Here is a 13,096-nt window from a genome sequence, read left to right as displayed (position 1 = left end):
GAGAGAAAGAGAGAGAGCCATACATCATCCGGCTCTGGACTGGAAGACTCGGGGGGAGAATGGAAGATCCTTTCCCCCCTGGCTGGAGAGTCTAGAACTAGGGGGCATAGTCGCAGGATAAGGGGTCAGACATTTAGGACTGAGATGAGGAAAAAATTTTTCACTCAGAGGATTGTGGATCTTTGGAATTCTCTACTCCAGAGGGCTGTGAATGCTGAGTCATTGAGTATATTCAAGGCTGAGATCGATATTATTTTGGACACAAAGGGAATCAAGTGATATGAGGATCGGGTGGGAAAGTGGAGTTGAGGTCGAAGTTTAGCCATGATCTTATTGAACGGCGGAGCAGGCTCAAGGGGCTATGTGGCCTACTCCTGCTCCTATTTCTTATGTTCTTCTGCCCCTTTCATCCATTGTTGCTAAGGGCACTTGTGCAGGAGTTCTGTCCTATGATTCATGTTCACCAAATGGGCCAGGTGGAAAAACGAGTGGAAACCCAGTGTGATGTGGTCTTGCCTCAATTTCCACAAACTCCTGTCGATGCCCACTCTTAACATATCTTTGTCATGCTAAAAAAGAAAATTTGAGGCCTATTTATATATTTTCCAGGAACCAATCAAGAAAAGACTTTCTCTAGAACAGATCTCTTCCAAACTTTTTTCCAAATTAACCCAGTGATGTGCACCCCTCCATTCCCCACTCTGCCTTCCTCTTGTGGATTGTAGTAACCTGTAACACAGCAAGCAGCTCCACACCAGGTCTGCTAGTAAATAAAAAGCTTCTTAAAAATTCTGACTATCCCTAAATTACTGCAGCCCATCTTTGCTCTGCACACCTTGTTACTGCCTGATCTCTCTAACCTTTAACTTTCGACTTATTCTCTAACTTTGTTTGCAGGATTTGAGTGTTAACAGCTTTGAACAGCTATGCATTAATTATGCTAATGAGTACCTACAATACTTTTTCAATAAAATCATCTTCAAACTGGAACAGGTAAGAGATTTAAGGTTTTAATTTACATTTTATATACGACAGCAAATTCTCTATTTTTCCGCCCCATTTCATTCCTCTCCTCAGCACTTGTGTCTTCCGGAGACCAGTTGGAGCCTAAAATTTATTTTATCTCTCTCTCTTTCAGCAATGAGAGGCTCAGCAGCAGGGGTTTTTGAACCTGCACTTATCCTCTGCACTGGGACCATATATTGGTGTTCTAACACACTGACCCAGTCCTGCACTGGGACCGTATATTGGTGTGCTAACACACTGACCCAGTCCTGCATTGAGACCGTATATTGGTGTGCTAACACACTGACCCAGTCCTGCATTGGGACCAAATATTGGTGTGCTAACACACTGACCTACCCCCTGCACTGGGACCATATATTGGTGTGCTAACACACTGACCCAGTCCTGCATTGGGACCATATATTGGTGTGCTAACACACTGACCCAGTCCTGCATTGGGACCATATATTGGTGTGCTAACACACTGACCCAGTCCTGCATTGGGACCATATATTGGTGTGCTAACACACTGACCCAGTCCTGCATTGGGACCATATATTGGTGTGCTAACACACTGACCCAGTCCTGCATTGGGACCATATATTGGTGTGCTAACACACTGATGCACGACACAGCTCTTTAATTCTGTGATGATGAGTGGGGTGGGTGAGTGAATGCCCTGCCCAAGATGATAGTGAGCCACACTATTCATAAATGTCTGAAGTTTTTATTTTCCCAGTCTGTTCTGAGTCAGCTGCAATTATGCTACCTCATCTGCCCTTAGCATCCTTGGTCTAATGAGGGGGGACGTTAACCTGGGCTCTGGTACCTGAACCCTGCCCAATGCTGGAAAGTGAGTGTGTGAACATCAGATGGGCTCAGGTGTGATAATTCCCACTTCCCTGTGCATGAGTAACCTTTAACAGTCACTATCTATTTTCATACATGAAGACTGGGCCTGGCTGAGATGCTGGAGAGTGACTCCTAGAACCAGACCCCAATCAGCTTCAAGAGTGGGGATGGAGAAAATTACAGGCAAAAGTGAAAATTATTTGGAATCTACCTGCCCTATTTTGCTAGAACATATTTCTTGTCCTTAAATATGGGAATGATTTTAGCTGCATATTTTTTCTTTTTACAGGAGGAGTACATCAGAGAACAGATCGATTGGAAGGAAATTATTTTCAGTGACAATCAGCCTTGCCTCGATCTCATTTCACAGAAGCCTCATGGGATCCTTAGAATACTGGATGATCAAAGCTGCTTCCCACAGGTCAGAGAGACAGCAAGTCAGGGCATTCCTGCCACTTGTTAAACCATACACAACAATAGCCTGTTAAAAGGGCACAGCTTTGAACTATCTTTAAAACATCTCTCTGATTCTCACTCTCACTCACTCCCTCTGTCTCTTATTTCCTCTCTATCTGTCAGTCTTGATCTTGATGTATGTACAGGGCTTATCTGTGTACCTTGTCATACTGTTGAACTCTCTCATGCCATTCTGCTCAGAGGAAGTTAAAAGCATGCTTCTGGTTTATCTGATCTGAGCAGGGGTGAAGAGATTGACATTATAATTGGACCTCTGTGTACCTAGACTAAGCAGGAGAAAAATTGTTAGAGTTCCTATTACTGCTTAAGAGTATGAAAATGTGGGTAGGAGCTGAGGATAAGACCAGGTTCAGCAATGATGCATTTCTTGGTTGAATTACCCAATATTAGTGTAACAGAGTGAGAGAGGGACGATATATGAGCCATAGGATGTTGAGAGCTCTGTATCTGAGATAGGGATACCACTTTAAGTAGTTATATAAAAGGCGGTATAGTTTTGAGAAGTCGTTGACCTTAATTACCTTTTGTAAACAATTTTACAACACCAAGTTATAGTCCAGCAATTTTATTTTAAATTCACAAGCTTTCGGAGATTTTCTCCTTCCTCAGGCAAAACATTTGCCTGAGGAAGGAGAAAATCTCCGAAAGCTTGTGAATTTAAAATAAAATTGCTGGACTATAACTTGGTGTTGTAAAATTGTTTACAATTGTCAACCCCAGTCCATCACCGGCATCTCCACATCTTAATTACCTTTAATCAGCCTATAAGAATAAAAGACAGAGAAATGGTTCAGTTGGGCCGAGGAGTTTAGAGGTAGGCTGGAAAGCAATGCCTGCTATGGGCTTGTTCACTGCTGCAAGTAAAGACCCCATATGGGGGAATAAACCTCACTTGTTCTAGGGTCTAGTCTGTGTGTTTAATTGACCATTGGGTCTGGGCCTGCATCATCTTATTACAGAGAGGGAGGTGCTGGAAGTCTTAACGCGCATCAAGGTAGATAAATCTCCGGGACCTGATGAAATGTATCCCAGGACATTATGGGAGGTTAGGGAGGAAATTGCGGGTCCCCTAGCAGAGATATTTGAATCATCCACCGCTACAGGTGAGGTGCCTGAAGATTGGAGGGTAGCAAATGTTGTGCCTTTGTTTAAGAAGGGCGGCAGGGAAAAGCCTGGGAACTACAGACTGGTGAGCCTGACATCTGTAGTGGGTAAGTTGTTAGAGGGTATTCTGAGGGACAGGATCTACAGGCATTTGGAGAGGCAGGGACTAATTAGGAACAGTCAGCATGGTTTTGTGAGAGGAAAATCATGTCTCACGAATTTGATTGAGTTTTTTGAAGGGGTAACCAAGAAGATAGATGAGGGCTGTGCAGTAGACGTGGTCTACATGGACTTCAGCAAAGCATTTGACAAGGTACCGCATGGTAGGTTGTTACATAAGGTTAAATCTCATGGGATCCAAGGTGAGGTAGCCAATTGGATACAAAATTGGCTTGACGACAGAAGACAGAGGGTGGTTGTAGAGGGTTGTTTTTCAAACTGGATGCCTGTGTCCAGCGGTGTGCCTCAGGGATCGGTGCTGGGTCCGCTGTTATTTGTTATTTATATTAATGATTTGGATGAGAATTTAGGAGGCATGGTTAGTAAGTTTGCAGATGACACCAAGATTGGTGGCATTGTGGACAGTGAAGAAGGTTATCTAGGATTGCAACGGGATCTTGATAAATTGGGCCAGTGGGCCGATGAATGGCAGATGGAGTTTAATTTAGATAAATGTGAGGTGATGCATTTTGGTAGATCGAATCGGGCCAGGACCTACTCCGTTAATGGTAGGGCGTTGGGGAGAGTTATAGAACAAAGAGATCTAGGAGTACAGGTTCATAGCTCCTTGAAAGTGGAGTCACAGGTGGATAGGGTGGTGAAGAAGGCATTCGGCATGCTTGGTTTCATTGGTCAGAACATTGAATACAGGAGTTGGGATGTCTTGTTGAAGTTGTACAGGGCATTGGTGAGGCCACACTTGGAATACTGTGTACAGTTCTGGTCACCCTATTATAGAAAGGATATTATTAAACTAGAAAGAGTGCAGAAAAGATTTACTAGGATGCTGATGGTTTGACTTATAGGGAGAGGTTAGACAGACTGGGACTTTTTTCCCTGGAGAGTAGGAGGTTAAGGGGTGATCTTATAGAAGTCTATAAAATAATGAGGGGCATAGATAAGGTAGATAGTCAAAATCTTTTCCCAAAGGTAGGGGAGTCTATAACGAGGGGGCATAGATTTAAGGTGAGAGGGGAGAGATACAAAAGGGTCCAGAGGGGCAATTTTTTCACTCAAAGGGTGGTGAGTGTCTGGAACGAGCTGCCAGAGGCAGTAGTAGAGGCGGGTACAATTTTGTCTTTTAAAAAGCATTTGGACAGTTACATGGGTAAGATGGGTATAGAGGGATATGGGCCAAGTGCAGGCAATTGGGACTAGCTTAGTGGTATAAACTGGGCGACATGGACATGTTGGGCCGAAGGGCCTGTTTCCATGTTGTAACTTCTATGATTCTATGATTATAAGTGGTGTCAGAAGTGGTTATTTTTGGCACTCTTGAGAAAGGCCAAGAAACATCGCCATGGAGGAAATACATGGCGTTCATACAGGCCGCACTGGCCTTGGATTTTGGGATTCCAACAAGAAAAGAATCAGAACATGATGGCAAAAGCAGAAAGAACTGTGGCCGAGATCCTGAGTTTAATGCAGAGGCAGATGTCAGGAGAGTCTGAATTTGAGGCAGAGACTGATGTCGGGAGGGTCTGAGTTTGATGCAGAAACTGGTGTCGGGAGGGCCCAGAGTTTGATGCAGAGACTAGTGTCATGAGGGTCTGAGTTTGATGCAGAAACTGGTGTCGGGAGGGTTCTGAGTTTAAGGCAGAGACTGGTGTCGGGAGGGACTGAGATCCAGAGTATGATGCAGTGACTGATGTCGGGAGGGTCTGAGATCCAGAGTTTGATACAGTGACTGGTGTCGGGAGGGTCCTGAGTTTGATCTGGAGACTGTTGTGGGGAGGATTCTGAGTTTGAGGCAGAAACTTGTGTCGGGGCAGAGTACATTTGAGGCAGAGACTGGTGTCAGGGGGGTCTGAGTTTGAGGGAGAGACTGGTGTCGGGAGGGTCCAGAGTTTGATGCACAGACTGGTGTGGGGAGGGTCTGAGTTTGATGCAGGGACAGGTGTTGGGAGGTTGTGAGATCCAGGATTTGACGCAGAGACTGGTGTGGGGAGGGTCTGAGATCCAGGATTTGATGTAGAGGCTGGTGTCGGGAGGGTCTGAGATCCAGGATTTGATGTAGAGGCTGGTGTCGGGAGGGTCCTCAGTTTGATGCAGAAACTGATGTCGGGTGGGTCCAGAGTTTGATGCAGTGACTGGTGTCGGGAGGGTCCAGAGTTTGATGCAGTGACTGGTGTCAGGAGGGTCCTGAGTTTGATGCAGAGACTGGTGTTGGGAGAGACTGAGTTTGAGGGAGAGACTGGTGTCGGGAGAGTCTGAGTTTGACGCACAGACTGGTGTCAGGAGGGTCCTGAGTTTGATGCAGAGACTGGTGTGGGGAGGGTCTGTGTTTGATGCACAGACTGGTGTGGGGAGGGTCTGAGTTTGATGCAGAGACTGGTGTGGGGAGGGTCTGAGTTTGATGCAGCGACTGGTGTCGGGAGGGTCTGAGATCCAGGATTTGTCGCAGAGACTGGTGTCGGGAGGTACTGAGATCCGGAATTTGATGCCGAGGCTGGTGTCGGGAGGGTCTTCAGTTTGATGCTGTGAGTGGTGTCGGGAGGGTCCCGAGTTTGACGCAGAGACTAGTGTCGGGAGGGATCTGAGTTTGATATAGTGATTAGTGTCGGGAGGGTCCTGAGTTTGAGGGAGAGACTGGTGTCGGGAGAGTCTGAGTTTGAGGGTGAGCCTGCAGTGCGGAGGGTCTGAGTTTGATGCAGAGACTTGTGTCGGGAGGGTCCTGAGTTTGAGGGAGAAACTGGTGTCAAGAAGGTCCTGAGTTTGATGCAGTAACTGGTGTCGGGTGGGTCCTGAGTTTGAAGCAGAGACTAGTGTGCGGAGAGTCTGAGTTTGACTCATAGACTGGTGTCGGGAGGATCTGAGTTTGAGGCAGAGACTGGTGTGGGGAGGATCCTGAGTTTGATGCAGAGACTGGTGTGGGGTGGATCTGAGTTTGATGCAGAGACTGGTGTGGGGAGGGTCTGAGTTTGATGCAGGGACTGGTGTCGGGAAAGTCTGAGATCCAGGATTTGATGCAGAGGCTGGTGTCGGGAGGGTCCTCAGTTTGATGCAGACTGGTGTCGGGAGAGTCTGAGTTTGAGTTTGAGGCAGAGATTGGTGTTGGGAGAGTCCAGAGTTTGATTCAGAGACTGGTGACGGGAGAGTCTGAGATCCAGAGTTTGATGCAGTGACTGGTGTCGGGAGGGTCCTGAGTTTGATGCAGAGACTGGTGTGGGGAGGGTCCTGAATTTGAAGCAGAAACTGGTGTCGGGTGGGTCCAGAGTTTGATGCAGTGACTGGTGTCGGGAGGGTCCAGAGTTTGATGCAGTGACTGGTGTTGGGAGAGACTGAGTTTGAGGGAGAGATTGCTGTGGGGAGGATCCTGAGTTTGATGCAGAGATTGGTGTGGGGTGGGACTGAGCTTGATGCTGGGACTGGTGTTGGGAGGATGTGAGATCCAGAATTTGACGCAGAGACTGGTGTCGGGAGGGTCTGAGATCCAGGATTTGATGTAGAGGCTGGTGTCGGGAGGGTCCTCAGTTTGATGCCGAGACTGGTGTCGGGAGAGTCTGAGTTTGAGTTTGAGGCAGAGATTGGTGTTGGGAGAGTCCAGAGTTTGATTCAGAGACTGGTGTCGGGAGAGTCTGAGATCCAGAGTTTGATACAGTGACTGGTGTCGGGAGGGTCCTGAGTTTGATGCAGAGACTGGTGTAGGGAGTGTCTGAGTTTGATGCAGCGACTGGTGTAGGGAGTGTCTAAGTTTGATGCAGAGACTGGTGTTGGGAGGGTCTGAGTTTGAGGCAGAGACTGGTGTGGGGAGGATCCTGAGTTTGATGCAGTGACTGGTGTTGGGAGGGTCTGAGTTTGAGGCAAAGACTGGTGTGGGGAGGATCCTGAGTTTGATGCAGTGACTGGTGTTGGGAGGGTCTGAGTTTGAGGCAGAGACTGGTGTGGGGAGGATCCTGAGTTTGATGCAGTGACTGGTGTTGGGAGGGTCTGAGTTTGAGGCAGAGACTGGTGTGGGGAAGGTCCTGAGTTTGAGGCAATTACTGGTGTTGAGAGAGCCTGAGATACAGAGTTGGATGCAGAGACTGGTGTCGGCAGAGTCTGAGTTTGAGGCAGAGACTGGTGTCGGGAGAGTCTGAGATCCAGAGTTTGATACAGTGATTGGTGTCGGGACGGTCCTGAGTTAGATGCAGAGACTGGTGCAGGGAGAGTCTGAGTTTGACGCAGAGACCGGTGTCGGGAGGGTCTGAGTTTTATGCAGAGACTGGTGTGGGGAGGGTCCTGCATTTGATGCAAAGACTGGTGTGGGGTGGGTCTGAGTTTGAGGCAGGGACTGGTGTGGGGAGGGTCTGAGTTTGATGCACAGACTGGTGTGGGGAAGGTCTGAGTTTGATACAGAGATTGGTGTGGGATGGGACTGAGTTTGATGCACAGACTGGTGTGGGGAGGGTCTGAGCTTGATGCAGGAACTGGTGTTGGAAGGGTGGGACGTTTGACGCAGAGACTGGTGTCGGGAGGGTCTGAGATCCATGATTTGATGTAGAGGCTGGTCAGTATTATCCCAGTGTGGGACATTGGGCGCAGGGTCAATACTATCCCAATGTAGGAGGTTGCACTGGGGTCAGTACTATCCCAGTGTGAAACATTGGACTAGGGTCAGTACTACCTCAGTGTGGGATGTTGGCCCAGGGTCAGTATTATCCCAGTGAGGGACATTGGACTCGGATCAGTACTATCCCAGTGTGGGACAATGGACTGGGGTCACTACTATCCCATTGTGGGACGTTGGACGAGGATCAGTACTATCCCAATGTGGGACGTTTGACTGGGGTCAGTAGTATCCCAGTGTGGGATGATGGACTAGGTTCAGTACTAACCCAATGTGGGACGTTGGACTAGGGTCAGTACTATACCAGCATGGGACGTTGGACTAGGGATCAGCACTATCCCAATGTGGGACGTTGGACTGGGGACAGATCTATCTTAGTGTGGGATGTTCGATGAGGGTCAGTCCTATCCCAGTGTGGAACGTTGGACTTGGATCAGTACTATCCCAGTGTGGGACATTGCAGTGGGGACATTACTATCTCAGTGTGGGATGTTCGATGAGGGTCAGTCCTATCCCAATGTGGGACGTTGGACTAGGTTCAGTATTATCTCAGTGTGGGATGTTGAACTAGAGACTGTACTATCCCAGTGTGGGACGTTGGACTAGGGTCAGTACTATCCCAGTGTGGGACAGTGGACTAGGGGTCAGTACTATCCCAGTGTGGGACATTGGACTAGGTCAGTACTATCCCAGTGTGGGTCGGTGGACTAGGGGTCAGTACTATCCCAGCGTGGGACATTGGACTAGGGTCAGTACTATCCCAGCGTGGGACGCTGGACTGGGGTCAGTGCTATCTCAGTGTGGGACATTGGACTGGGGTCAGTACTATCCCAGTGTGGGACGTTGGGCGAGGGGTCAGTACTATCCCAGTGTGGGACGTTGGACTAGGGTCAATACTATCCCAGTGTGGGACGTTGGACTGGGGCTAGTATTATCCCAGTGTGGGACATTGGGCGTGGGGTCAGTACTATTCCAGTGTGGGACGTTGTACTGGGGTCAGTACTATCACAGTGTGGGACAGTGGACTAGGGTCATTACTATCCCAGCGTAGAACACTCGACTAGGAGTCAGTGCCAACTCAGTGTGGGACATTGGACTGGGGTCAGTACTATCCCAGTGTGGGACGTTGTACTGGGGTCAGTACTATCGCAGTGTGGGTCAGTGGACTAGGGTCATTACTATCCCAGTGTGGGACACTCGACTAGGAGTCAGTGCCATTTCAGTGTGGGACATTGAACTGGGGTCAGTACTATCCCAGAGTGGGACGTTGGACTGGGGTCGGTACTATCCCCGAGTGCGACGTTCGACTTGGGTAAGTACGGTCCCAGAGTGAGACATTAGACTGGGGTCAGTACTATCTCAGTGTGGGACATTGGACTGGGGTCAGTACTATCCCAGAGTGGGACGTTGGACTTGGGTAAGTACTGTCCCAGAGTGAGACATTGGACTGGGGTCAGTATTATCTCAGTGTGGGACATTGGACTGTGGTCAGTACAATCACAGTGTGGGATGCTGGACTAGGTTCAGTAATATCCCAGTGTGGGACGTTGGACTAGGGTCTGTACTAACCCTGTGTGGGACGTTGGACTAGAGTAAGTACTATCCCTGTGTGCGACATTGGATTAGGGTCAGTACTATCCCAGCGTTGGACAGTGGACAAGGGGTCAGTGCTAATCCAGTGTGGGACATTGTTCTGGGGTCAGTACTATCCCTGAGTGGGACATTGGACTAGGGTCATTGGACTGGGGTCAGTACTATCCCAGTGTGGGACGTTGGGCGAGGGGTCAGTACTATCCCAGTGTGGGACGTTGGACTAGGGTCAATACTATCCCAGTGTGGGACGTTGGACTGGGGCTAGTATTATCCCAGTGTGGGACATTGGGCGTTGGGTCAGTACTATTCCAGTGTGGGACGTTGTACTGGGGTCAGTACTATCACAGTGTGGGACAGTGGACTAGGGTCATTACTATCCCAGCGTGGAACACTCGACTAGGAGTCAGTGCCAACTCAGTGTGGGACATTGGACTGGGCTCAGTACTATCCCAGTGTGGGACGTTGTACTGGGGTCAGTACTATCGCAGTGTGGGTCAGTGGACTAGGGTCATTACTATCCCAGTGTGGGACACTCGACTAGGAGTCAGTGCCATTTCAGCGTGAAACATTGGACTAGGCTCAGTACTATCCCAGTGTGGGACATTGGACTGGGGTCAGTACTATCCCAGTGTGGGACGTTGGACTGGGGCTAGTATTATCCCAGTGTGGGACATTAGGCGTGGGGTCAGTACTATTCCAGTGTGGGACGTTGTACTGGGGTCAGTACTATCACAGTGTGGGACAGTGGACTAGGGTCATTACTATCCCAGCGTGGAACACTCGACTAGGAGTCAGTGCCATCTCAGTGTGGGACATTGGACTGGGGTCAGTACTATCCCAGTGTGGGACATTGAACTGGGGTCAGTACTATCCCAGAGTGGGATGTTGGACTGGGGTCGGTACTATCCCCGAGTGCGACGTTGGACTTGGGTAAGTACGGTCCCAGAGTGAGACATTGGACTGGGGTCAGTACTATCTCTGTGTGGGACATTGGACTGGGGTCAGTACTATCCCAGAGTGGGACGTTGGACTTGGGTAAGTACTGTCCCAGAGTGAGACATTGGACTGGGGTCAGTATTATCTCAGTGTGGGACATTGGACTGTGGTCAGTACTATCCCAGTGTGGGACGTAGGACTAGGTTCAGTAATATCCCAGTGTGGGACGTTGGACTAGGGTCTGTACTAACCCTGTGTGGGACGTTGGACTAGGGTAAGTACTATCCCTGTGTGCGACATTGGATTAGGGTCAGTACTATCCCAGCGTTGGACAGTGGACTAGGGGTCAGTGCTAACCCAGTGTGGGACATTGTTCTGGGGTCAGTACTATCCCTGAGTGGGACATTGGACTAGGGTCAGTAATATCCCAGTGTGGGACGTTGGACTAGGGTCTATGATATCCCAGTGTGGGACGTCGGACTTGGATCAGTATTATCCCAGTGTGGGACAGTTGACTAGGGGTCAGTACTATCCCAGTGTGAAACATTGGACTAGGCTCAGTACTATCCCTGAGTGGGACATTGGACTAGGGTCAGTAATATCCCAGTGTGGGACGTTGGACTAGGGTCTATGATATCCCAGTGTGGGTCGTTGGACTAGGGTCTATGATATCCCAGTGTGGGACTTTGGACTTGGATCAGTATTATCCCAGTGTGGGACAGTTGACTAGGGGTCAGTACTATCCCAGCGTGAAACATTGGACTAGGCTCAGTACTATCCCAGTGTGAGATATTGGACTTTTTGTTTTTTTATTCGTTCATGGGATGTGGGCGTCGCTGGCAAGGCCAGCATTTATTGCCCATCCCTAATTGCCCTTGAGAAGGTGATAGTGAGCCACCTTCTTCAACCGCTGTAGTCCGTGTGGTGAAGGTTCTCCCACAGTGCTGTTAGGTTGGTCTGGCATGAATGTTACTTGCCACTTATTGGCCCAAGCCTGGATGTTGTCCAGGTCTTGCTTCTTGCGGGCACGGACTGCTTCATTATCCGAGGGGTTGCGAATGGAACTGAACACTGTACAATCATCAGCAAACATCCCCATTTCTGACCTTATGATGGAAGGAAGGTCATTGATGATGCAGCTGAAGATGGTTAGACCTAGAACACTGCCCTGAGGAACTCTTGCAGCAATGTCCTGGGGCTGAGATGATTGCCCTCCACAACCACCACCATCTTCCTTTGTGCTAGGTATGACTCCAGCCACTGGAGAGTTTTCCCCTTGATTCCCATTGACTTCAATTTTACGAGGGCTCCTTGGTGCCACACTCAGTCAAATGCTGCCTTTATGTCAAGTGCAGTTACTCTCATCTCACCTCGCTACATGCCTCGAGCGATTGAGCCAATTGAACGTCTGGGAAATGCCAACTTCTTGTTCACCTTGGATCTTATGACAGAGTATTGGCCGATCCGGTTAACAGATTCTGCCAAATGAAAAACGGCCTTTGTAACACCTGGAGGGCTGTGCCAGCACTGGACGTTGGGCGAGGGTCAGTACTATCCCAGTGTGGGATATTGGACTGGGGTCAGTACTATCCCAGTGTGAGACGTTGGGCGAGGGTCTGTACTATCCTAGTGTGGGACGTTGGGCTAGGGTCAGTGCTATCCCAGAGTGGGACATTGGACTGGGGTCAGTACTGTCCCTGTGTGGTACGTTGGGTGAGGTTCAGTACTATCCCAGTGTGGAACATTGGACTGGGGTCAGTACTATCCCAGTGTGGAACATTGGACTGGCGTCAGTAGTATCCCAGTGTGGGACTTTGGACTGGGGTCAGTACTATTGCAGTGTGGGACATTAGACTGGGGTCAGTACTCTCCCTGTTTATTGAAGGTGCCAAGCATCCCATAATGTACCTGTGTAAAAGGTTGCTACCTCAACAACGCAACTAAGAAGGAGTGTTCAGCTATCAAATGGCCGATGGAGACACTTAAGTACTATTCATTGGGGAGAACATTCCGCTGGTAACGCATCATCCCTCCGTAAGTGGACACGGGCAAATAGGGAACAGAATGCCCGGGTTACACGTTGGTTTCTGACCCTCCAATGAAAGGCCTTTACAATTGATCATCGAGCTGGGTCGGCACACGGGAATGAGAATTGTTCTTCCGAATGTCGTGCCTTAGGATAGGAATCGCTCGACCCCCTGGCTCTTTGCTGGCGGGGGTATGTGCGACAGAGTGTGGGAGGGACTGTGTGCGACAGAGTACGAGACGATACGTGAGCCATAGGATTTTGAAAGCTTTGTATCCGAGATAGGAATACAACTTGAAGTTGTATAAAAGGCTGTATAGCTTTAAGAAATCATT

At 49.0% G+C, this 13,096-nt stretch overlaps 1 protein-coding gene across 1 annotated transcript in view; it reads left to right on the top strand.

Moving 5' to 3' along the window:
- The window catches only part of myo15aa (myosin XVAa), a 221,181-nt gene that overhangs the window by 42,625 nt on the left and 165,460 nt on the right, over positions 1–13,096 (top strand). The window contains exons 14-15 of the mRNA XM_068003761.1: positions 898–993; positions 2,147–2,278. Coding sequence (XP_067859862.1) covers positions 898–993; positions 2,147–2,278 — 228 coding nt within the window. The remainder of the gene's footprint in view (positions 1–897; positions 994–2,146; positions 2,279–13,096) is intronic.

This window comes from Heptranchias perlo, chromosome 22 (assembly GCF_035084215.1).
Source record: "Heptranchias perlo isolate sHepPer1 chromosome 22, sHepPer1.hap1, whole genome shotgun sequence".
NCBI classification, from domain to species: Eukaryota; Metazoa; Chordata; class Chondrichthyes; order Hexanchiformes; family Hexanchidae; genus Heptranchias; species Heptranchias perlo.
Note: the sequence above shows the minus strand (reverse complement) of the source record. Positions and strands in the feature narration are given on the sequence as shown.